At 45.8% G+C, this 26,505-nt stretch overlaps 1 protein-coding gene across 12 annotated transcripts in view; it reads left to right on the top strand.

Annotated features, from left to right (window-relative positions):
• The window catches only part of LOC134626261 (BAH and coiled-coil domain-containing protein 1), a 65,336-nt gene that overhangs the window by 15,759 nt on the left and 23,072 nt on the right, over positions 1-26,505 (top strand). For 8 of the 12 annotated variants that reach the window (XM_063471921.1, XM_063471912.1, XM_063471918.1 and 5 more), the window contains exons 3-5: positions 17,095-17,277; positions 23,307-23,432; positions 23,586-25,904. In XM_063471921.1, the coding sequence (XP_063327991.1) occupies positions 17,095-17,277; positions 23,307-23,432; positions 23,586-25,904 (2,628 nt within the window). The remainder of the gene's footprint in view (positions 1-17,094; positions 17,278-23,306; positions 23,433-23,585; positions 25,905-26,505) is intronic. The other 4 variants (XM_063471922.1, XM_063471919.1, XM_063471915.1 and 1 more) reach the window with 2 other exon arrangements.

The following is a 26,505-nucleotide window of genomic DNA, read 5'->3' as shown; positions in this document are numbered from 1 at the left end:
TCAGGTAACGACCCAATTTACATATGAATTGATGCTAACAGACTAGCCAAGTTAGCTTCCACTTGGCTGACAGAGGGTTAGAAAAGCCTGGGACTTCTAGTGTTAATAGTGGGGAATGCTTTGAAGTGACACCCAAGTGCATCCGCTCACAGGCTAATGGCAATGCCATCGGTATAGGGAGTGCTCCCTCTTCCTCAGTCTTCATTAGCTAAGTTTCCCCAGTACTCTCTCGCCACCCACGCCTTACATGCTTGCCTCTTATATAGACAGCCTTTAGGAACACTTACGTGTTTTATTCTTGCAGTTGTTCCGTGATTTCACTGTCATTTCTCATTCACATTTGTGTAAGGAGATTGTTTGTTTTTTTTTAAGGCAGTGAGCGAAAGCAAAGAAGAGGCCTTTACTCACAGAGTTTCACCACGAAGGTGAACTGTGTCACAGCCTAAAGACTCATGGGATTCATGTGGGACAAGTGGGACATGGCAGGGGACTGTTCCCAGGATCCACTTTGATCTGGCATGCTGACGGACGAGCTACAGCTGTGGATGTGTGTGTGTTGTAGCAGGGAGGCAGGGTTGGGTCTGTCAGCTGTTGCAGTAAAGTAAACTATTAGTGGTGGGAGAAGGCAGCGATTCCAGTGAAGAATTAGAACCAGTTCTAATTGCAGTGAGGTTGGGCTATGATTACATGCTGGCTAATGCACTGACAGACCTCTTACTTGGCTGGCTCTCAGAAAGCTGCTGAAATGGCTCGATGCCTTTTGGTTATACAGCATAATAGGAGGGTGTGTGAACACACTTGTGTGTGTGTGTTTGGTATGTGTGGGTGGCTGCCTGTGTGTATCTCTGATTAAACTTGCTTTTAAGGAGTGTTTTTTTGGTGCTTTTGCATGTTTTTCCGCAAGTTTTTGCATACTTGTGCGTGCGTGTGTGTTTTCTGTTTGATAGCTGTGCTCCGCTTGTTTCTTGAGTGCCTGTCATTATTTGTAGTAGAAGCAACTTTTCTTTCCAAATCAAAACTCAGCTGGCACAACTGTCTCTGAACAGTACAGAAGAAGTGTGTTTTAGTGTGTTTTGAGTTTTTGTGTGTATGCCTCTGTTGTATTTGTGTGTGTGTCTGTGTATGCCCATGGGAAACGGCAATCAAAGGAGCCGTGTGGTGTAGAGATTGTATGAAAGGAGTGAGAGAGGAAACAGAGTGGCAGGCAGCTGAGAGGGCAGCATGTGGGGGTGGACAGGGGGCTGATGCAGGTGCCTAATTCTACCTCATCTCTGGGCATTTTATATTCCATCCATCTCTCTCTTCTCCAGTTCTTTATGGGGCTGCTGGTTGATAAATCCACCTGCTTCAATTACGTTGCTGATTAGCGGGTATGTCTGAATAATAGCACACAGATGGATTTATACATTGTAAGCCTGTTCCTGAAGTAATCAGGTAGGACTTTTAAGAAGCTGTGCTTATTTTTCACCTCATAATTTAAATTATAATTAGGATTTTGCGTGTGTATGTGTTTTATTCAGGTGTGAAGGCTTCTTTCGCTTCTGCAAGAAGCTCAGCAGTAAAGTGCTTAAAATCACATGATATTCCTTGCATATGGCCTGACAGTTATGGGAAATATCTGCTGTTTCTTCTTCAGACCCTTAGGCCTGTGTTGTCTGTTTTTTATCTAGGCAGAAAAAATACAGACATCATTGTGGTTTGTCGGAGCTCTGGAGGTCAGAGAAAACATTCAACAGAGTCACAGGAATTTTCTAGTGTGTATCTGTGCTGATTACTTACTGGTTTAGTCATGGCTCTTACATAGACTGGTGTGTTTCAAGGATTACTCATAGGATCACATGAGAGATCTTCAGGAGGCATTCTCATACAGCAGGGACCCCAAATGCAACCCCAACAACAGTCCACTGATGACTACCAATCATAAATGTGTCGTGCGTATGTTTATTTGTGTGTGGTTGTTAGGAAACAAAATGGGATGAGTTTGAGTTTATTAATTCATGTATAAGATCAGTAACGTGTCGGCTAAGCAGTGAGGTATGAGGAGTGAATTGGTCATCCTTGGTAACAGGGTATTGCGAGACTAGAATAATTTGTACACATGGAAACTGGATGGATAAATACCACGTGTATAGCGGTAAAGTAGGCAGCTGTGTGGGAAGCAGAGGATTGTTGGGAAGAGTGGAACATGTGAGGGTTGTGCAGATGTCTGTTATTTTAGAGAGCAAATTTTCTTTAAGCTATGAGGTCCACAGTGTATTAACTCTATTGTGTGTGTGTGTGTCTGTGTGTGTGTGTGACTAAATGCGTGTATCCCTGTTTGACAGATCTTATTTCAGAAAGTGGAGCTGCTTTGAGGATCAATACTGACATGCTGACTGCACTCGTACACATGCACGACACACATACACACACTTTTTTTGCGCTCAGTGTCTCATCTGTCAGTTGTCAGTTTTCTCCAGCTCCATGGGTTCTCTTTCGAGCTAGGCAGATGGCGAACACTCAGAATGAAAGCAGATCCTAAGTCCTTTTGGATCTTCATCAGTCTCTGGGACCATCCTGCACAGGGCTCAAGTTTCTCAAGCACCGGCTGAGCCTTCCCGGCGCTCCAAACCAGCCGTTTCGTCACCTTGCTTTACCCAGCTCACGTATGTCGAGTGTAACGGCGGTGCTTTCAAGTCTAGCATCCAGCAGTAGTCCACATTAACTCACGCAAGCGCTGAAGCTAAAAAGGCTGCTGACAGTTGCTCCCATTGCTTACTCCACCTCCTCCCTACCAGTTCAACACATACCTAATCCCAGTAGGGTATCTATGCCCCTCTGCTCTTCCAGCTTCTCACCAAGTATGTAGCCCTGCACTGCATGCATGAACCAAGTTCACCAAAGGGCATATTTCCCCACATTGGTCCATGTCTCTTACCTGAAGGAGCAGCTGCACTTCAGGGTCTACCACCCTGTATGTTTTTATTTGCGATTGAGCAGGATTCATTACAGCACGCTTGCTTGGACTTGCTTTTGTTTGAAGGCCGCTCTGCACCTAACTGCAAGAGATTTTTATGAGGCACGGTTCTGAGCCAGTCAGGCAGGCTGCTGTGCCACAACCAGATTGGTGGGGAGCAGTGCCATTCCACCACATACACCATCTGGGAGATTGTGCGAAGAGGAAGGGAGAAAGTTTGTGTTCTTTTGATTATGCACATATGTTTGTGTAGGTTTGTATTTGTGAACATGCAAAGGGAGAATGGTGGTTAGAGCTACTTGTGAAAGGATTTTTTTTTTAAAAAAAGGGGGAAAAACGTTTGTCTTTTTTAAAAAAAATTTTTTAAGGTAGACCTTATACTGCCCCTGCCCACATCTTGTGATTTATGGGCTTGTGAAGGAAACCTCTCATTTGCCACTTTTCATCTCTTTTTTTCATGTCATTTTTTTTCTCACTCCGTCTCAGTGGAATTCAGTTTTTCTCCAGATCTTTCACTGTTTCCACAAAGCGGCAATAGAATAAGAGAGAATAAGGGAGAAAGGGAAGCGAAAAGGACGGCAGCCAGAAGGAAGCCGTAGTCCTTTTTTGCGATTGGTTTAAAACCGTGTTGAATAAAAGCCTTGTCGTAGCGGATATGCTTCAAGTAAATATTCATAGGTGTTGACATGCCAGCGTAACGTATTGTGTTTGTGGCAAGCAGGCATGTCGGTATGCAGTGTATACTTTCTGCTTGTAAATAATTCAAAACACTTGTTATGGTGCTGTTCCCGCTGCATTGTGGTTTGAGCATCATTGTTGACACTAATAAATGAAAAAAATGTGTTTGCATCTTTTGTGCAACTTTATATGGAGAACACTGCTGGCCACGGGGCTGAATGTAACTGTTTTTTGCTGCTAATATCTGCCGGTGAGCACATTACCACACTGAGGTCGCAGTCGGGTCAACTGCAGTCTGGAGCTTTTAGTGTTGGTGTGCATGTGAATGTACATTTATCATGTCTTTATGTGGACCTTACTCACTCAGGTGCTAGCTATAAATCTAGCTCACCCTTTCCTGGCCTGGTGAGGACACAGCAGGAGCCGATGGGGGTTCACCTTTTTTCTTTTCTTTTCTTTTCTTTCTTTTCTTTTCTTTTACAAACATAGGGGGGGTATAAGAGGCCAAAGGGTTAGACGGGAAGAGAAGAAGAGAAGAGAGATAAATGAGGGAGGGGGCTTAATGAGAGCCCTGACTCACATGATTATGGGACTGGCTGATAGAAATCAGGATCTTTCTCAAAGAAGTCAATTAACCCCCTCCCCCTACTCTAATTATGCATGGATTGCTCCACTGGCTCTTTACTGATAGGGCTGCTCAGCACAGCTCAATATGCAGACTCATGCTGCCTGAGTCTGTAAGGGGTTGTGTGTGTTGTGAGAAGCATTTGTCAAGCTTTTTTTTCAGTCTGCTAGCAGCCTGCTTTAAACTCAGGGTTTTTCAAAGCCATTTGTTACCCCCATTCTACTCCTCTTTACTCACCTGCCAGGCAGATAGTCAGTACCAGGCAGTGCCAGTAGGGGGCTCCACCCTCAGAAAGATTCTGGTTATTAGCGTATTAGTAACTAGATGATGACTGAACTCTGTGGTCAGAGTAAATAAGCAATGTTGTAGAATGTCAACACGACCAGGCGGCTCCTTCACAGCACCCAGTGTTGACATAACTGCTCTCTTATCTGAGGAGAGCAAAGCCCATCGCCACAATAGAAAGCTATGCCAGATCAAATACAGTAAGGGCTAGAAACCACACTCTCCAAAACACAAATCCATACTCACACAGTGGCTGTGAGGGAATGCGGTGTATGTGGCAATACATACAGCACAAAACAATGGATAAAGCTGCGGTCCCAGCACAGGTTATTCGTTCTGCTAGACTGTCTGGTTTTCATGTTAACCCATTAAAATAATGGGGTGTTTAGGGTGCTGGCAGTCTGCGTAAAGAACCTGGACTCTGCTGTTATTGCTCAGCTTGGTAACGAATCAGTCTGACAGTCATAAAACATGCTTTGCCATTAAGCATCAGTGAATGAGCGGTTTAAGGTGAAGTGACAACTAATAGTTGTCTCAACAAAAAAAAAGCAGAAGGAAACAAAGGACGCAGGGGAGAGGACGCAAAAAGAAAGATGTCCGTGTTTTGATTTTCAAAATCTGTGTTTAAGCACCTGTGTCACATTTGCGATCTCTGTGTCAAAACATTTCAGGAGACCTTCTTCCCCTCATTGCCTCACAGCACCCTAATAACTCTTCTTTAGTCTGCTTCCTCGCCGCTTCCCCTCCACACGCCACCCCTCCTCTCCATTATGGCCTCTGCCAGATCTAGACGGCGCTTGGCTCACACTGGCGTTATGATAACCTGCTGAAAGCTGTTGCTCTCCTGTGAGCATGCAGACGCCCAGCCGAGGTTTCCCTGCATCACTTTTCCCTCGTGTTCTCCGGTCAACCCCACAGCTATGACTTGCTTCGTTTGTTTCACACATTCACCAAATCATTGCACGAGTTCAGACCTTTCATATAAATTTTGGCTTTCTGACCCAGCATAGGTGTTGATATATTTTATGGACACCAAAGTTAAGCATAAATTAAAGAAAAAGAAAAATAGGTGTACTGTTCAAAGTCACTTTAATAGTTACTCAGGGATACTGAGTCTTTATTTGAAACCTAAAACACTGCTAGTATAGAACTATTAGACATGGCCAGTTGGAAAACTTTTTTTTTTAACTTGCGGCCTTCTAACTTTTCAGTATTTAGTGGTGTTTTTGTGTGACTTGTCAGTAAGTGTGTGTGATTGGAAGGATCTGCTAAGACAAACCAAACAAGCAGCTGCAACACATCTGTTGGCTTCGATCAGATGCTGCAAGCCTGTTGTAAGCCCACAAGGTCTGTTCCCTTCTTCTCTGCTATTTCTTTTATATATGTGTGTGTGTGTGTGTGTGTGTCCCAGACAAATACAGAGGGGTGGATAACACACGATGGCCCATACTGCCCCTCCAACATACTAAATGCGATCACTGTAAAGGTAATGGAAGACTGCAGTGGTAGCTGTTCAACCATCCACACAGACAGGAATGAGCTGATCTAGAAAAAAACAATCCCCCTTCCTCCTCCGTGGTTTGACCTTGTATTTTTGCCTCTTCCACAATGAGTCGTTAAAGCCCGTCAAGATAACCAGCTGGAGAGCAGAGGAGGCTAAGGTAGGTCATGGCAGGTCAGGGGATAGGAGGGGCGACAAGAGGCATTTAAATTTGTGGGGGGTTTTGTTTTTGCTGCTGCCTTGCTCTGTGTTACACTTCATCTGCTGATGTTTGTGCAATGATGAGCCCCGCTCTTTTGTACTGATGACAGGAAATGCTCCTAATTTTACTCATCTCTGCCTTTGTGGCTGCAGATGTTGAGCAGACACCGGCAGCATTCCATAGATGACCGGTGTCAAGAGTTATCGCAAGATATAACTCATCTTTAAAGGCCAGTTTGGCAGTGTGATTTGGCTAAACTCGTGCATTTGAAAGTGCAGATGGATAAAGTGCGAGAGGAAGTGGTTATCTCCATGAGCCGAGAAGAGTCTTGTCATTATGGCTAAGACGTTTGGTAACAAGAGAAGTCAAGGTGATGCATGTGAGATTATACACTGTGTTCTTTACAAGGTGATACTGTATAATGTTTGGCCTTGGCTTCCCAGGTGCCTCGCTTCCCCTTGTCTGTAGGTTATCAGAACAAAACTGCTTGCATTTGTCTTAGCCGAACGCTACAAGAATTAAACATTTTTCCTTTGTTCCCCCTGTGAACCAACAGCAAATTACATTCAGGGCTGCAGAAAGACCTTGGACTGGCTGGTGCAGCAGTTCCCGGCTCTGTTATCTGCACTGTTCTGCTCTGTGCCTCTGACAGGCTACATCAAAAAGAGGGAAGCCAGAGCAGGGAGCTGCCTTCTGTTTCTCTCACAGACATCAGACTTTATCATATTACAGGACAATCCAAGAGAACTTGGAGGACAGCAGCAACGTAGTGTCTCCAACCAGGCCCCTGATGTCCAGGACTGCTCTGCATGACCTAAATGAGGTGCCAGGCTACAGACGGAGGGAGGGAGAGAAGATGGGAAGACTAGGGAGAACAGGACATTCCGACGAGTCCTCATTGCCGTTTGAATGCTAGGATGTTGATTTATGGGTGACTCTGATATAGGGAGGGGCTAACCCCATAAAACAAGATGTTCATTACACTTTTGGACCTTGTGAACACTGATGGACAAACAAGAGCAGAGAAACGGAGCACAAATGGGACAAGAGAGTGGGAGGAAAAGTGATTTTAAAGAGAAAAAAACAGAAAATGAAGAGAAAGTGTTTCCATTTTGAAGCATGTGGCTGACGCCAACTGAGGGAAGAGACCGAGGTGATGAGGGAGGACAGAAATATGGAACTGAGCAGCAGGGGGATGGAGGGAGAGTGATGTGGGATGATGGAGAGGGTGTGAGGACGGAAAAGGAAAACTGAGAAGGGGAATGAGTGATGGGGCTCGAAGGAGTAAAGGGAGAAGAAGGGATGAAAGTGAAAAAGGGAAGACAGCAGGCAAAATTTGCCCCAATGAATTGAGCTGCTTGCAGATTTATGTGGTGTTGTGGTTATCATTGTGCATCAACCAAAGGAAATGGGGAGACTCGAGCAATGCGACGCCCAAGCGTGAGCGTGCGCGCGTTTATCTGTGTATGCATTGCAGCGCACTTTTATTCTCCCTCAGCACGTTGCCCATGTCTCCTCCAAAGCAAACTAACTTCTGAATTTGACAGAAACCTCGCCTGTGGTGAGGTAACATCCACCAACATCCACACTACACTTTTCCAAAGTCTATCTACCTAGCACTGCTGGTTGAGAGAAGAGAGGATTAGACCACCCAGGACTGGGTAGTCAAAGCACCGCTTTGATGTGGCACGAGCATATGTGCAGTGCATGGGTACAATCTCTGCTAAAACACACTCGCAAAACACAGTTTTACTGCCTCCTGTGCGGCATCATTACTCCTCGTCAGTGGAGCGGTGGGATGCTCAAAAAGAGAAGGAGAGGGAGAGCGAGAGAGACACAGCCACCTCCTGTGCCAGGCACTGCCAGGCTGAAATGCTGGAGCCGTATGGTCACCCCGAGGGAGGGGAAACCTGCCCGGTCTAACCACATCTCAATTAACCAATTAAGTTCAAAAGTTAACAGGGTACTAATTAGAGAATAGTGCTGAATCCTTGTTTTAATCTGTCTTTTTTCCCCACTACGAGGCATGTCTGTGTCCGTGACCTGGCTGGCTGAGCTTTGCCTGCGTCGGCTGAAACATGGCACGCAAGCTGCCGTTAGTCACCCATCCATCCCCATGGCCAGAACATAAAACCAATGGATTTAGAAGGATCAGTCATCAGCTGTAAAACAAACCAGATTCAGAGCATTCCATCTGATCTTTCCAGTGGAACAGGAGGACCATGAAAATCCCATTTTTGGATCTAGAGTTTTCAGAGACCTGTGAGTGAATATTCACAAATGAAGGATAGTTTTTAGTCATAGCTAACGTGGCTGTTTCCTGCTCATCCGGCTTGTATTTGTTCCTGCAGATGGGCTTTAATGGATGCCAAATGGGAGGTTTAGTGCCTCACTATTGGCCTGTTGGAGTCTCTTTTTAACACCATCATATTAAATGACTTGCGTTTAGGACTCGAGGCAACGGCGTGCTCCTGTCGTTGACAATATGCCTCGGGCAGAAAGTGTTTGTAACACACCGCTAAAAGTATAAATTTTATCCCCGCATTAAAGGAGGAGAAGAGGGGCTGCTATATTGGCTGCTACCACCAATAAAAAGATATGTGGGCTGTATGACACAATTGTAGTAAGGCTGCTTTGAGCCCCGGAGCCAAACATGGTGTGTTTGGAATCAGGCTGACAGCTCGATATAGAGAGAGGTGAGAAAGCCTTCTTTGACTCTGCTCTGCTTTCTAACAGGGAATTATTATTTTTTCTGTCTGTTTGTTTTTTGGGATTTGGGGGAGTGGTGGTATTTAATGACCCATGCAATTCAAGCTCCTGAATGATTGGTAGGATGATTAGCTGTTTGTATTTCTGAGTGTGTGCGTGTGTGAATGAGGAAGAGGCTGAAAAAAGTCTTGGATGTCAGAAAGCAGTTTGAGGGGTGAAGGACTCCCTTGTCGTATGCGAGGCCCTGGAGGATTCCTCCCCTCTTCCTCTCTTCCTCCTCCTCCCTTGTTCGCCCCCTGAATCTCATCTCTTCCTCTGTGAGATCCACAATGCTGGGAAGAAATGTGTCATTAACAGGGGAGACCAAAATAATGTTTATGGGCTCAAGCAGCACTGAAATCATTTTCCATATCAGTGCAACTGCATGGGCCCTGTGGGGGAGTAAATCTGATTTTCTCCTCCCTGTGCCAATGGGAAACATCATGGGAAAGAAAACAGATTGGATTGTTAGAGAGATGGCCTGACGCAGCTGTGGGCGGCTCTTTTTGTGTTTGGGTGTGCTGCTGCTGTGTGCGTATATCATAAAGACAGGATCAACCAGAGAAGGGAAGAGAAGGAGAGAAGGCAAAATAAAAATGTGGATGTTAGTGTGAATGTGTGGATGAGAGAACGAGCCCCACTATGGGAATCACAATTTCATGAATAGAGAGCTGGGATGCAACAAATGACCCTCGTGGAACAATGGGTCAGTTAACAAGCACAGCCACCAGTTTGGTCTGGACACATCAAATGTCCTGTATAAGTTACAAGGAGCAAAGTACTTCCAACTAAATCTGATGCCTTTTATGCCCGTTCCATAAGAAACATTTGCATTTTATCCACTTAGCCAAGAGGGGAATAAAAGGAATAGGTTTAGTAAAGCGTGGAGGGAAGTTTAATAAACTAAAATGCTGACGGAAATAACTGTGCTTTGAGAGAAAACACTTCGTAATGAGAAAACTGCTTGAGTAATTTGCACTTCCTGTTACATCATGAACACTTAAGTTCTCACAGAAAGGACAGAAATGAGCAAAAGCAGAATGCAGTGATTTCGTGTTGTGGTTTTCTTGTATGTTCTCTTAAATCTCTGTCGTGGGACTAGGTAAAGAGAGTGTGTATGTGTGGGTGAGTATAAAAGGAAGGTAATAGGCCTTGAGCTCATTTGGCCTGGCCTGGTGCTGTTGCTGTTTCGAATCTGTCCTCCCACCTTCCGTGTCCCGGGCCTGGAATGTCTGCTTGTTCTCCACAGATGAGGCCAGTGACTCAGCAAACAACTGCACTTTCACATGGCAAGCGCGCTTAAACAAGGGTCTAAGTGATGAGCCCAAACCTTTGCCTGAGGCTATTAATATTTTAATAGCATTAAACAGTGAGTAGCATTAAACCTTAGCACTGCACTTTACCCTTCATCGCCCCACTCTTACCCCAGTTTTTTACTCCGCTGTAGCTCTCACCTGCAATCTTCACCGCTTAGCACAATCTCACTTTGACAGTCAGAGGTCTGATTGTCTCTTAAACAACACTTCCTGGCCCGCTCCCCAGAAAATAGCCATGAAATTTCAGTCTGTCTTCTTTATTTACTTTGCCCATAACACACCTCTTCAGCAGGAACTCTATCAGACATTGCTATCTCTTTCTGTTGGCCCCCTCCTGCCCCTCACACCACTGTTGGCACAGCAGCTATGGAACTGAAGAGGAAGCTCCTTTTTGATAAAAATAAACCTTTCTGAAAAAGAGCTTCATGAATGATTAATTGTGATAAACATGACGTGCTGTACTCCTTGAAATGGCAGCCTGGCCAGGTACCTAGACACATGTGATGCTGGCTTTTGCAGTTTTGCAAACTGCTGTATAATCAGTGAAAAGGTTCGAGGAGTAGAATAGATAAAGAGAGACGCTGGTGGCATGTGTGCACATTTGCTCCCGTTCTCTCTTTAGCGTGGCATGTGTGGCTCCATTGTTATGTTCGGGCTCCCTGCCAAACTTGAGTGAGCCAGTTGGTCTAATTTGTTTAGGATTAGAATCTCTTATCCATATCATGTCGACTTCTATATTGTATAAACAGCTGGGTGAAGTGGCAGGGGTCCTTCAGCTGACCTCCCCAGGCCAATTTTATTTGCATTGTACTCATACAAAGAATTCCCAGAATCCCTTTTACCCCGTCATCACTTCAGTAGTGAGAGAGTGGCTGACCACGAACCCACTCAGCAAACACAGGCTGTCAACTTGAGCGAGACGACCACCATACGGATGCACAATCGCACACACAGAGGATCACATATGTTCATAAACGCACACACACATACTCCCACACGCTCTCTGCTGATTTCACTTTGAAAGTTTCTCACAGTTCCTCGGTCTCTTATCTACTCTAAACTCTCACCCCTTTCCCCTCCTCGGGATGTTGCATGTAGTAACGAGGCTTTCTCACTCTCTTCCGCCATCCATTCTTATAACTGGTTCTCTTTCTCCCACCCCCACACTGACCACATCCACTAAACTCACTCCACAGGCACGCAGTGTGGAGAGTGTTGGAGGCGTCCGCTGCTGGCACTTTCCCCCACCCCTGCACTGGGCCCAGGTCCAGGACTGGACTGCCTGCTCGCTCTCTCACTCTTTCTCTCCCTCACTTCAGTATACTTCTGATCCTCCTGCAGTAGCCCACTCCCCCAGTCCCACCATCAAGCCTCACATCAACACAAAAAGAAAAAAGTCAGGGGGGTGGGAGTTTGTAAAGCAGGGGGCAAGTTAAGAAGAGGAAGGGGAAAAAAACTTGCTACAGTTGTTTCTGAAGTGAGGAGGAATTTGGCTACCAGTTGCACTAATGTTTTCAAGATGACTTTGACTGTTTGAAGGAAATCCCCCCACTTTAGTAGCCATTTGAAATTCCTTCTGTGTTTTATTGTGAGGAAGTAGGTGCTGGGTTAGTCAGCGGCCCTCCAGGGTAGCAGTGCAGTCTGTCTGGGGCTGCTGATGTGTACAGTTGCCCAATCCAGTCTGTGTTACTGGAGGGTCAAAAACTAAGTCCTGTGTTTGAGTGAATGTGTGTGTGTGGAAAGTCTGGCTGGCTTCTTCTTGGGCGTCTGAATTCCTGGGCAGAACATGGAACTACATTAGTAGGAAACTCTGATGAAAAAGACACTGAAGTGGGAGTGAAGTTCGCTTACCAACGAGCATCCTGCTCAGTATGTTTTTACTTGGTAAGTAACTCTTCAAATGTCTGTTTCTTCCTTGCTGTTTCCTACTTTCATAGTGGGTTCTTTCGTAAACAAGTGCTAAAGAAACAAGCTGCTACAATTTACAGCTAAACACAGAAATTCTTAAATGTCTGATATAAAATAAAACCTAGCTTACCAGTATATGTTCTGTCGCGTTTCTTTCTGTGTTAAAGCAGTGCCAGTAACTAGCAGCTCCTGGAAGAAGTACATTTATATTTATTTTCCCTTGAATCACCAATCTGATGTTAATTTCATTCATTTAAGACAAGAAGGGGAGTGTGTATTTTCTGTCAGAGGACATGACTGAGAGAGTGAGAGAGAGTACGTGGGCTATGATTATTCAGGGTGTGTTGAGGAACCTGGCTGCCACATGGCACTGACCGTTCGCTGAGCGACCTAAACTGCTCACAGACTCTCTGATACGAGCTCTTATAAACTGGTTGTGTGTCTGTGTGTTTTTATTCTCTGGCATTTCTTCTTCTGCTTCTTCCCTCCACTCTGTGGCACTTGGTGATCACTGAGCTGTGGAGAGCAGGTTGATGCAGTCACATCTGCAATTTTCTTTCCGTCTCTCTTCTCCTCATGTCACCATCACTCTCACTTCTCATTGTGCGTCTGGCTTCTTTGTCTAGACGACACGTCCATCCGTCCCTTCGGGCTGCGGTCTGTGAATAAGACGGAGGGCTTTAGACTGCCTTGGCTTGTTTTTCAAGAGCAGACAGAGAAATATGATCCAAGGTGAAATAAATGTACTTCTTCTTCTTCTTCTTAGAGGCGTAGTTGTAGATCCCCATGTGCTCCCTCACATGCTCATAAACACAAGCGCATGTGGATGGGCGTCTGCCTCTTCAGGAGAAATTTTTGATCTGATTCCCAGCGTTGAAAAGAACAAGATGTTGTGGGTGGGTGCTTGTTGTCTTCCTAGCTTTTTTTTTTTTCCTTTTACCCCATCACTTTGTGGTCCACATGCAGATGAGATTGTATTATGCCTCGTTAAGGCCCCAAATTACCCCGAGTCGTGTGATGACATCACATCCCTCCCCTCAACTTGACAATTGAAACCTGTTTAAATTCACTGGACGAGTGTGTGTTTGATTGCAACTGTGACCTAGGTGGGGTTTCAAGGTAGACTGGCTGTTCTTGCTGAGCAGCATGCTGACCAACTGCATCTGCCCACTGCTGTTGTAATGGCTCGTATTCAGCCTCCTTGCCTCGAGCGCTGTTTCTCTTTCGTTCCCATGACAACTGGGCCTTCGTTCTCCTAGCTACGCCTCCCTGCCTGCTGCTCACTCCGTGCCGCCCTCAGGGGCCCATGCCTGGGCCCACATTATTGTGTGTGCATGCATGTATATTTTTGTTGTTGCACGCAAACTGGTCTCCTTCACCCTTGCACACCAACGCCAGAGCAAAACAGTAGCACTAGTTAACACCTCCACCTCCGGAGGTTCTGCGGCATTTGTGTTTGTTTCTCTGGATCTATGTGAACACAACTGTGTGAGTTCGAGTGTTGGGATGTGGTGTTGAGATGTCAGGAAGGGAGGTGGGTTTCCCCTTATCCCGGTGTCCCCTTCTCCTTTAATTCCCTAATAGGATTAATCTTCATCTCTGTCAGGGATCGGTGCCGATTAGGATGCACATGACCCGATTTTCTTAAGAGCGCATACAACTGCACTGCTGGCACCACTTAGGAACTGGAGAAATAAATAAACACAGTTTAGAGAAAACACACAGGCGCAGAAAACATAACTTTTACAAGGAGGCGGTGGAGCAACGGCTAAGTCACTATTTATTACACCACTAAAACTGTAATATTAAGTCGAGCAGTGGTGCCGTCATGGCTCAGACTTTTATTCCACTTGTTCTGCACTGCTTTAGTTGGCATCCAAAGTGAAAGAAAGGTGAAAAACCAGCCCACTTTTATAACCTATGTGCTTTCTCACCTACACCTCTAATTCATTAGGATTTAAATGGGTTCAGGGAGGGCATTGTATTAACGCAGTGTGAGTGGAGTTTGTGTTTTCTAAACAAGAGTATGAAAATTTGGGGAAAAAAAAAAAGCAGGAATTTGTGTGGCGTCATGCACAGCATACTTTCAGTAGGAGGCAAATATAACACTAAGGGAGAGGTCATTTAGTGTGATTGACAGGTTGAGGAGTCTGCCAACCACTAACTCTCACCTGCTACAGTTTACATCAGAGCGTTGCTCAGTCCTTCACCAAGTGAAGATGCTACGGCCAAACCGGACCACTGGAAGGTCTGATTCGGTTGTGCTGTGGGAAGGGCTTGTGGTTTGATTTGATCCAAGACCCTTCTGAGGTTTTCATTCAATCCCTTTCTCCCTGAACACAGGCTTAAACTTCAAAGATCTCCTTGCCCGACATCTACACATCCCCTTTTTAATGTATTGTCCTTCTCCTTTCCTTGTCTTTCTGGCAGAGGCTCTCTCCTCACTGTGTTAAGAGGGGCTTTGCAGCCTCTCTCTGTCACTCTATGTCTCTCTCACCCTTTCTCCCTCTCTCACTCTGAGGCAAGGCTGTTAATAATGCAGGAGGATTAGCTGATTTATGTGAGCCGGAGGCACTGAGGAAAGCTGGGGTTCCTGGGGGCGACAGGCAGAAGAGGGGAGGGGGGGCAATGAGTGTGCAGCATGGAGGGCGGTGACATACAGGAGCCCGACGTGTCTGGATGATGAAGGTTGGATGTGTGCCTGGTGAGCATGCTGGCCATAATCCACCCACCCACCCCCCACCTCCACTGGCCCCCGACACCCACTCTGCACTCCGCAGAACCGTGCCAGGAGCCCTCCACAGGGACCAAGTGATAGGAGGTGGCAGCAGAGGGGAATGGGGACTGATACAGAGCAAAGGAGAACAGCATGGATAGTGTAGCATGTGACCAGGCTACTTGACAGTGTCTCCCATCAACATGTGAAATGTTGCTATAGACAATTGAAATCTGATTAAATAGAAGATTTTTGCTACCATGTGATTTAGGAGATGTAGTCTCATTATTTTGTTCCAATGTTTTGTTATTAGAAGTGGATCTAAATAAAAATCTCCAGCCCAATTTTACAGGCTTAGACTAAGATAACCTGATAATCCAGATAATCTACGGCAAAAGAGAAATGAATCACAACACACTTTGGCTTCATTTCCTTCTGTGATCAAATTTCAGAGACCTCCAAGAGTCTCCGGTGTGTCGCTGCATCCACATGCGCACAAACACACACACACACACACACACACACACACACACACGCACACACACGCACACACACACACACGCAGGATTGGTTGTAAGGTAGTTTTTCGAGGCAGGGCGCTGTAAGGTTGGGGATCGTGGGGGATTTCCACCTGTCTGGGGCGGTGGTACCAAGTGTGACAGAGGTGCTTTTGTACGTGTTGTGTGTTTGTGTGCGCACGCCTCTGCATGCTTCTGTGCTCTGGCCTATGAGCCATAGGCTATTCGGTGCAAAAGCGAGAAGCAGACTGATGGGTTTATCCCTGCTGTCTGCCCAGAGGATGTGCTCACTCACTGGCTGGCTGATTAAGGCTCCCACACAATTGTTCTCACACTCCCAGAAAAAGAAAAAAAAAGGATCGATGCATGTTTGGACTGATTCATGCTCCAAGAAAATCAAATCACTCAGCATTCCTTGGGAGATCAGCTTGTCATAAGAGGCTGATAATGAATTTCTACTGTGTCGCTCTCCCCGTGTTTTGGTGTGCGCGATATACGATACACTAATGTGTGTCTGAGCATGTATCTGCATGTGTGCTCTCATACAGGCAACTTCATACATATGCATGAGACTTCACGGTGGTGTGACTTGGGGGAAATGAATGCGCAAAGAGCCGGGCACCCGGGCCCCTCACTCAAGTGCACTGGCGGGCGCGTAATGGGAATGCAATTTAAGCAGTGGTTAATCAGTGTGTTTTCTCCAGCTTGCCCAGCAATGCATAATAGACAATCAGCCCCCAGTCATACGGGCGTTGCTACAAATGGTCAATTACTCATCATAGTCTTGTTAAACACACAGTTCAGCCAGCCAGGGACAGATTGCTCTGCTGGTGCCATTATTATGGTAAAGAACAAAGCAAAGCAATGCTAGAAACAGGGAAAGAGGGAGGGAAGGAAGAGACAATGAGGATTTGGAAGAGGCATGGTGTATTTCTGCACATCAAAATGGGACAGAGGAGGGGACGAGAAGAGTGAAGACGGCTTTTGTAACAAAGCAGGAGGAAGGAAAAAGGAGTGAAATACCGAAATGGAACCAGAGAAGAAAGAAGAGCACGGGATTGTCAGCGTCACGCAGAGAAAAAGCAAGACTGAAAGAAAACCAGACAGAGAGGAGGTGAAATGGAGCAAAGCAATAAAAGAGATTGAGGGCATGAAAGTGAGAGATGGAGAGCACAAGATAATGGAGGGAGGGAGAGAAATTGAGAAAGGGACACTGGGGAGCAGGAGCAAAAGTGTGTGAGAGCGAGAGGGAGAGAGCCTGAGAAAGTGTGTACTCAGCTGTGAGATGAGACCTCTGTCTGCCCATGGGGAGAGGTGGTGTGAGGGGAGAGAAGACGAGGGAAGAGGACTCTGCTGACAGTGAGGGGGAGGAGAGTCTCACACTTTCTCTCTGTCACACACATACGCTCTCTCACTCATTCAGCCTCTCCCGAGAGCAGCGATCACATTTGCCTGGCTTAATGATTCTACCAAAAAAAGAGAAGAAAAATATGTATATATGAGTGGGCCTCACACTGAGATGCAAAGCTTTTCTTTTTGTTTTTCCTTTTAATTTTTAGTCACACTCACTGTCCCAGTGTACACACTCCCAATTCTAACCATTTTTCTCTCTCCTTACCTTTTGTTCCTGTGGGAATGCAGGCAGTGGATTGATGGGCAATTCTTCTGCCTCCTTCATGGGGACCTTTCTGGCCAGTAGTCTGGGTTCCCCTCCTTCCCACCCGTCTCATCCCTCCCGGCCGCCCTCCTCGCCCTCTTCGCCCTCCTTCCGTGGCGGACCCCACTCGAGCGCCTCGCAAATCTGGTTTCCCCATTCGCATGAAGGTACCTCAAATCACACATGTACACAAACACACAGCCACAGCCCCTCATCTGACCGCACCGTCTGGATGAGGTGATATTTATGTCCTGGCAGTATTGGAGGCAGCTTTGCACGGTGTATTGTTACTCTGATATTGTATATTTTTGTGTCGCGCTAGGTTTACACCAAAGTACGGCTTGTAATCGTCCAGGCTCCAACCCTTTTATTTATGCACTAAAATAGGCCCACACCCAGCATGTTTGGGATAGAGCACTGTGCCACGGTTTTCTGGATACAGACACAGGGTTAAAAGTTCAGCCACAGAATCTTGCGGTATTCGATTCATGTCAGCAGGAATGTCACTCAGGGCCCTCTGAAGCAGCACATGTGACTGTGTGCCAGTAAAAAAAAAAAAAAAAGTTGCAGTGATTGCAGAGCTTTCAGCCGGTGTCTCCATCACAGTCTTAAAAAGGTGGTTCCCACCAATCAGAATTACTAAACCTTTACTCGACACACGCGCACATACACTCACAAACCAACTTCAACACCTCATATTCTGTCTCGATACAGCCAGGAAGTCAGATAATGATAAAGCAGAGGGATTAATGTAGTTGGGTGTTTCAGGAATTAATTACACCCAGGGTGACGGATAAACACAAGACAAATCATCTTATTAATATATTAACGTAAGGTCAGCTTTTCTGTGTCTTCACCTTCAGATTTACATCTTGCTAATTACACACTGTGATGGCCACCTTAAATTACCTGGTGAATCACAATCTTGGATGGACTCTTGTTATTTCAGCCCCCTGGTTATAATATATTTATTATCTAAGAATAGCCCAGATGTTATCGGTGGGGAGGGGAGACCAGTGGGAAGTGTTTCTTTTCTCTTTTTTTTTTTTTTTTTTTTTTTTTTTGAAATTCGTGGTCACTCATCAGCGGCACCCCACCTGCATGTTATGTGTCCAGGGATGATTAAGTGGATTACAGCTGAGATGCTGTATAGTCATGAAGATTGTTAAGTCATATGATATCTCCCAGCAACTTCCTTGCTCTGATGCCCCGGGCACCAGGCCGCTGACTCAGTGGACAGGTGCTACACCAGATTAAACTCTAGACTCCTCCAAGATATTAGCTCCAGCGTCAGCCCAATCTCAGACATTTCCCTCCAAACTCATTTTGTAAGCATCAGTGTTTCCTTTATCTTATACTTTCTAGGTTTCATTGTCAAACACTTTCTTCTTGTGGAAAAGTAAAATAATATTAAGAGTGATGAAGATAATGCCAAGCCTAATAAAAGTAATGGAGGTGATTATGACTGGGATTATTACTCAGTTGGCAATGGAGGCCATTATCTCTATTGCAGTTTAATTGCATATAACGCACTAAGAGCATGATTGAATCCAGACTGTTCATCAACCACATTCAGCTGTTCCCTCCTCAAGATAATTGCATATTGTCTTTTTCCTGTTTTGCATAAAAAGCAAGTCATCAAAATGAGCGGCACAATTACCCAGACTCTCGCCTTCTCTCTCCGGGTGTCAGCAGAACCCCACCAGCATCAGAGCAGGCATTGACTTGTGCTTGTGTCGGTGCATTAGTGTTTCGCTTGTAACCTCAAAGATGTGCTGTGTTTTTATTATTTTTTTCTTCTTCTTCTTCTTTTTGTCTGTTTTTAAAGTGGCTGCTTGCGTGCGTATCTAAGCAAAGCAGTTCAAATTTGTATTCGAAAACGATTTTACGATTCGCACGTTTCTGGCATATACCTGTCATTGCGCGGAACGTCTTTGTTTCCGCTATTCCTCTGACACATTTTTCTACAGATTAAAAGCCTGAAATCTATCACGTAACAAGCAGATGAGAACAATTATCTCCTTTGCTTGCTAACTAGTCACTTAGTGGGGATAAACAATGGACTGTGGCTATATGGAGCAGGCTAATCACATTTATTTTTTATTACTCCTATTTGGTGAGTCAATTAAGAATTAATTCCTCTTTTCAATATAATAAGTTTTGCGGGCATTTGAAATGAGTTGGTGATAAAGAAAAGCCACATAAAATGTAAGATGGATATTATTTTTGCTCCATTAAGCCCGGAGAAAACAGCAAAAATGTTCAGAAATGCAGCATTCTTCCAAGGTTTCAGCGCCCTGATGTCCCAGCATTACACTTCTTTTACTGATTATGCGGGCTGTTATGAAAATTACAATATTTTAACCTTATGCATTGACCCTAAACATATCCATGGAAACGCCCCTACTTTGGCTACTAAAGTAACAAAATATCCCATCGCAAACTTTCAACCTCAGTTTCTCAGGTTGGCTAAACTAAGAGGGAAAAAAAGGTCTTTCAACTTCAGCTGCCCTGGCATGGGCAGTAGCCTGGACCTGCTCTCCTGTCAGTTTAGTCTCCTTTAAATGACACTGGCGGTAAGGATAACTTTGGCAAAGGCTTTTTTTTTTCTTTTTTAACACAACAGTCTTTTGTTGACTTTTGGTTAAAGATTTATTGTTTTGGGAAAAGGAAAGTGTACAGCCAGTCTAACAAATTCTAGGATATTTCTGTAAGGTCACAGCAACAAGACCCAAACCATTAGTGGCTTTCATGACGTCAGAGGAGTTAACAGAGATTAAAGGAAGTTTTTGTTTCAGAATCTCTTCTTGCCAGCTACAGCAGCAGCCATTGTATGTTACCACAAGGAATTGTCTGTTTTTTTCCTTTGCTGAGCTGAGCAGTGCTGTGAGCTCACTGTCACAGAGACGGAGTCTTAGTATACGGCTACGGATGCAAGAAGAAGGGTGGGTCGGTGGGGGGGGGGACACAAAAACAGGGGCAGATGCAGTGTAGTGAGTGTTTCAGTAAATGTAAAATGTTTTCATAACACCTGTTAAAATAAATTAGGCCCACCGAGCTTTTGAAAAATTTATTTTCATGTCTGGGACTGTTTGAATAAACCCCACTGAATTGACTGAGTGGAGAAAAAAAAATACAAATAAAAATGACCAAAAGAGGGGAAAAAAGGGTGGGGAGTGGGTAAAGAATAAAAAGAAAACCTGCCGACTCCTCGCAGTCCCGAGGCCAGCTGGCCAGGGTCCAAATGACTTCTTAAGTTATGCCAAAAATAATCGCAGTCTCATATCTTTGTCCACACATATAAACACACGCATGCACACACACACACAGTTGCCTGCACACACCTGTCTAATCCACTTCTGTTTGATACGCATTTCCAAGCCTATCTTCAGTTGTCCATCTTTCCTTCTGTGAGCAGTTGCTTGCTTTTCCTTTTGTAGGATTTAAGCTGCACCCCCCCGCCTCTCCTCTTCCTTACTCCTGCTTCTTTCATTCTCTCTCTCCCTCTCTCTCTCCTGTGCCAGTCTGCATCCCTTCCTTTCAATTAGTCAAACCTGAAGAGATCCACCACAGCACTGCCCCTCCTCCGCCAAACATCTCTCGTCTCCTCTCCTCTTCTCCTCCCTTTCTGTGTCTTGATGGTTCTGTCACTTTTTTCTCAATTAGCGGACCTGACAGGCAGCTCAGGCTGCTCCTCCTCTCCTCTCGGTCTTCCTGTGGCGTGCTCTCTCTCTCTCTCTCCGTCCTTCTATCTCTCCTTCTCTGATGCGTTACAGCCACCTCACTGGGGAAAATAGAATTTTCATTTATGTTATTTTTTTCTTCTATCAAAAGTGGTGAAAGCCTTATCAGTAACTGAATGTCTTCAGAGAAGGTGTAAGAGGACTGGTATTGTGCTAGTGAGAAACTGCCTCTAAAGCAGCAGGAATAATTCTCCTCTGCCTCTAGGTGCTGTTCTATATCTAACCCCCTTCTTTGTCCTCCCTGTTGGCCTGCTTCTCTCAACCCACCATGTTGCGAGAAATACCTTGAGAACTTCTAGAAATCCCTCCTTGGGATGCAGCTCTGTTTGTTCTGCCTCTCACCCCTGCTCTGCCGGTGGAAAGGAGGGCATGCGCTGTGAACTCCCCTCTGCCATTCACTTGCTGATGCTGGCGTGTTTATGTGTGAGTGTGCGGAGGGAGCGAAGGAGAGTGAGGTTGCTGTGCAGTCAGCAGACTGCACTAAGACCCTGCTCACGTCGCCTGCAGCAGCATCGGCAGCGGCAGCAGAAGTAGCAGCTTCCCTTGTCCTGGCCAGATTAATGGCTGAATGAGCTCCGCCGTGCCCAGCAGTCCCCCTCTTGCCGCCCCAGTGGAGAGCATGCTGAAACTGAGCAGGCTGGCATTATCGGGCACAGCCAGACCACACTGTGAAAAGGGATTACGCCATCAATCGTCACGCTCACAAACAACATGCTGCCGCAGAAAAAAAAAAGACCCTCTCCCAGCTTGGATAAAGACTGGCAAACAGCTCTCTGCTTTTCCCTCTCCTGAAATCAAAGGAAAAAATGACTTGCTTGAACAAAGCTCCCTCCCCCCAGCTGTAAATGAATTGGCATAATTGTGCGTGCTTATTAATCATGACAGCAAAGGAGGAGACAGAGACAAAAGAGGGGGGATGGGAAGGAAAAAAACAAGGTAGAAACACAGGTGAAAAACGGGAAAAGGGAAAAGTGAGGGTATATAATTATCACCCCTTTGCCCTCCTCAGAAAGCAGCACCTCCTGTGTTATTGCAGGGCTGTTTGCCCCCTCTGCGTATTTCATTAATTAAGATGGGAGGATGCAGAGGCCGCACTGAGAAGAGGTCATTAAGCCCACCACAACACTCCTCCCCCCCCAGAGCTGGCTCATAGGACCGGGCCCCATTGTTCCACCGGCAGAAAGTGAGACATTCAACACTCATAGCTGCTGTAAAAACCATGTGTGTACAAAAACACATGGCCGAATAAAGTGCATCTGTGCTTTCTGGGATCAGGTCACACGTTTTCCAAAATTTTTTCCTCTCTTTCAGCCCATATCCTTTTTACGCCATCCATGAGCTGCACTGGAAAGTAAAGCTACAGCGACAGACGGGTCTAATAGTGGAGCTGAAGAGAAGTTAATCACTTAAATTTTACTTTATGACAGTGGGCTGATAGACCTGTCTGTCCTATGAATTAAAAAAGAAACACAAAATAAGTGTGTCTCTGTCTTTTTTGTTTTTTTTCCACTCATGTGACGGTGTAAATATATACATATGTGTGTGTGTATATATATATATATATATATATATATATATATATGGTCCTTTTATTTTCCTTAATTATTTCTGTAACTTGTATGTAGACTGATGACTTGGATTTAATCATGCTTTTTTTAAAGTACTAAACTATAATTACGCTATAGCGCTGCTGTCATTAAGCAACATCATCGCATTATTGGACATTTTTTGTGTCCCCTTTACAGTACCTCAATTTTATTCCGTTGGTTGGGTGAAATGATTAATTACACGGTAGCATAGATAGGCTAATTTAATTCACATTGATGTGTTTAGATGCTATAGTTACTCAAATGCAGTGAAAGTGGGTTGTCATAGAGATGCTTTTTTTTTTTTTAGTATTGATATTGCGATGGGCTTTCATCTCAGTCCATCTTTTCTCTCCTCTACACTCAAAGTCCTTTGTGTTTTCCAATGTCCCGTTGCAAAATGAGCTTTTTGTTTGGTTGTGGCGTAAACGTCCTCCAGATGGGCTTGATGTAATAAGCCCAGGTGTACTAGCTTACAGGCCCAACATCCCGATGACCTCTTACCTCTGATGTAGGTCAGTAAAGGTTAGCCGCCCAGCTCTCTGTTCATTGCAAACACAAGCTTCAAATCCATCCTTATCACCCCATTCAGATGGTTAAAGGTGCGGCTGCCACTTCTAAGAGTGAGTTAAAGAAAGCACCATATGTTTCAAAGACAAATTTCATATATTACAGAAATCCCCAGGCTTGTCTGTTATTGTTTTCATTCTAAACTCCAGCAGGAAAGGCAAACATGTGAGGCACAGCCAGCACTTATTTGCGTATGAACACCACCAGCTGCATTGGACCTGAAGGATTACACTGGATAACTGCATCTCTGTGGTTGTTATCCTTTCTTATCAACTCTCTCCCTCTCTGCTATCTTAGCAGGTCCAGGGTATCCTCGATTCTCAGGGAGTCTGGCCCACACGTTCCTTCCTATGAGCCACTTGGATCACCATGCCAACAGTGGAGTTCTCTATGGGCAACACCGTTTCTATGACACACAAAAAGGTGGGACGTGAGACTATTAAAATTTAATCACACGGAAATAATATTAATTCAAATGGAAGCGGTATAGTCTGGTGGTGTTGTCTGTGCAATACTGAGAGCATGCTTTTTTTTTTCTTTTCGTGACTAATTTGTCTTCTTTTTTCTATTTTATAGAGAACTTCTACCTTCGAGGTCTCCCATCCCAGCCACCTCTCATCTCAGCCAATCATAGTCTGCCACCAATGTCTCGGGCAGGTTCAGGACACACTCAGGGGTCCTGCAGCAGAGACAGAGATCAAGGGGTAGGCACAGGCATACATAAGGGTCTTAAAGAGGGGTCCGTGGAAAGAGGAGTGGTAAATGTCAAGGACAAGGAGAGATCCAGTGGGAAACAAGAGGCTAAGGAAAGACAGCAGCAGCAGCAACAACAGCAGCACCACGCTCACCAGCCACCCCAGCCAACACACCACCACCATTCTCACACTCATCAGCAGCACCCGCACTATCCTCAGCACCCGCTGCCCCTGGAGGAGGTAAACAGCCGGGCCCTGGAGAGGCATAAGGCGTCGCTCACAATGTACAGCAAAGAGCACCCTCAAAGTATGAACAAGCCCCTCAGTGCCTGTTTGCACAATAGCAAGATGCAAAATGGAGATCCAGGAACTGGAGCAGGGGCTAAGGTGTCCATGTCCAGCTGTGGCGGTGAGGACACAACCCTTCGGGCTATGGGTGGTGGGGGGAGCAGCCAGAACAGACATTTGGGGACTAGTGGCAGTGGCCGCTGCACCAAAGAGGGGGTAAGTGGGGAAATGAGGATCAGTGAACAACCTTCAGACTGTTTGGAAAGGGGTCAGGCACCACTTCACCACTCTCTGCCCTACTCCGTACCCCCACCCCTACATATGAGTTCTGCTACTGGAGGGGCCCATCCACATCCTCATGCTCACCCCCATACACATCCACATCCAGGGGGCTTCCACTGTCTTCAGCTCCACCCCAGCCACCCACATCATTCCCACCACACACACCACCATCCAGAGTTTTTCTGCCCACCGCCACCTGCTCCTCTAGCCAACCCTGCCTCACACGAGAGGGGGCCAGTCAATGTGGGGCGAGAACCTAAAGTCACAGGGCCTACATTTGTGCCATCTGTGGCAGACGTAGGCGATAAGTCTAATGGGCCATTCCAGCTTAATAACCCTGACTGCCAGGGTGTGGGTAGTGGAGGAGGAGGCAGCAATGCCAAGGACAAGACAATAGAAAAGAATGGTGGCGGTGGGCACCACAGTAATTGGCACAGAAAACAACAACAACAACAGCAACAGCAGCAGCAGCAGCAGCAGCACCCATACAGAAAGACAGAGAAGGCTCCAGACTGGATGCAATCCCACCATCAACACCTTCAGTCCTCACAGCTTCCTCCACCTCCCCAGCAACAACCACCACATTCTCAACAGCAGCATCAAGTAGTGCGATCGCGGAGTGCTGAGTGTATCAACAGTGGTGTGGAAATGGATGTGTTCAGACCCTCGCTGCCCCAGGGACCCAAGGCAGGGCACTCGGTCCCTCATTCTGTAAACACTTCTCCTTATCGAGACTGTTCCCATCCAGGACCCCCGCCAAACTCTTCCCCACTTGGAAGTAAAAACATGGGGCAGCACAGTGGAACACAACACAGTGGTCCCGGAGGTAGCTGCTCTTTACAGAGAGACGGCCAAAAGGTAGCCAGGATTCGCCACCAGCAGCATGGCCGACCTGGCCCAGAGACACCCACTGAGTTGAACCAGGGGAATAGTCAGGAGCTTAAAAGAAAGATGGACATGTCTCCTTATGGTTACAGCAACAGCAGTGGGCAGCAGCACCACCACCAGCAGCCCCCAGTGCCACCCTGGAATATGAGGCCTCCTCATCACATGTCGCAACCTGAGGAGGAGCAGAGGAAGTCATATATGGAGTTGGGGAGCACTGGTGGGCAACACTCTCAGCAGCAGCAGCAGCAGCAACAACAGCAGCAGCAGCAGCAGCAGCCGGGAATAAGCCTTCCTCCTCCACAGCCCCCCACTGCACCTCCCCTCAGCCAGCAACAGCAGCAACCACAGCAGCAACCTGATCCCCAGGGTCCAACTCAGGGAGAGAGCAGTGCAATGAAAAGCTTACTAAAGTACAGCAACCAGCAACAACCACTGCTCGTCTCCCAAAAGAATCCATTTGGGGGGTTAGGAAATCTCAAATCAGGTCCATCTGGGGGGAGCTGTGCCCTGCAGGGCAACAAACAGACTCTGCCTTCCAGGAAGGGTACGGCTAATGACAGTGAGCGTCCTGATTATAACGGGCGGAGCAGGGACATGGGGGAACCAGGTCATGGCGAAAGTGAGGTGCGGCAGCCGCCAGTAGGAATAGCGGTGGCGGTGGCCAGACAGAGGGAACCCCCTTGTCGTTCAGCTGAAAATCATCCGAACAGCCGACAAGGCAGGGTCCATCCGTCTGTGAAAGGTAAGCAATCCAGGTCACTGGCTTGTGAGAAGGCCTTATATTTCTTTATCTGTAACTTGCCAACAATATTGCTGCAAACAGAGAAACAGCCATATAGAAAATAAACAAACAGGAAAAAGCACATTTTTAAGTGGATAAAAAGCCAGAAAAATATTGATTTTGTGGTGATACCCTTTGCTGAATGCAGTAAAAACCCAGAATGGTATAATTCTCACACTCATTGCCATCAGGGATACGCTCCAGTCCCCGTGATCCATTACAGGATAATATAGGCATAGCTAATTCTATGAATGGAGTTTAATACTTATGGGTTTAAATATGAATTTCCTCTGCAGCAGTCCCAAACAATGCCTTGCTGATTTTAACTTGGTTTTCTCCTATTTAACTTTCTAGTTGCCCTTAACCAAACATTAGTGAGTCAAACAGGAATCAACCATGATGTTTACAGATGTGAAGTCTGAGTCCATTTAGAGTTGCCAAGATAAAAAGTAATTAATAAAAGATTTCTAAGCCTCACTCTGAGAACAACAGTATATAAATGGAAATAAATAGATATACAAAAAAATACAATATTTAAAAAAAAAAACTTTGGACAAAATTG

Source organism: Pelmatolapia mariae, linkage group LG4 (genome assembly GCF_036321145.2).
Source record: "Pelmatolapia mariae isolate MD_Pm_ZW linkage group LG4, Pm_UMD_F_2, whole genome shotgun sequence".
Classification (NCBI taxonomy): Eukaryota; Metazoa; Chordata; class Actinopteri; order Cichliformes; family Cichlidae; genus Pelmatolapia; species Pelmatolapia mariae.
The sequence above is the reverse complement of the archived record's forward strand: the minus strand, read 5'-3'. Positions and strand labels throughout refer to the sequence as shown.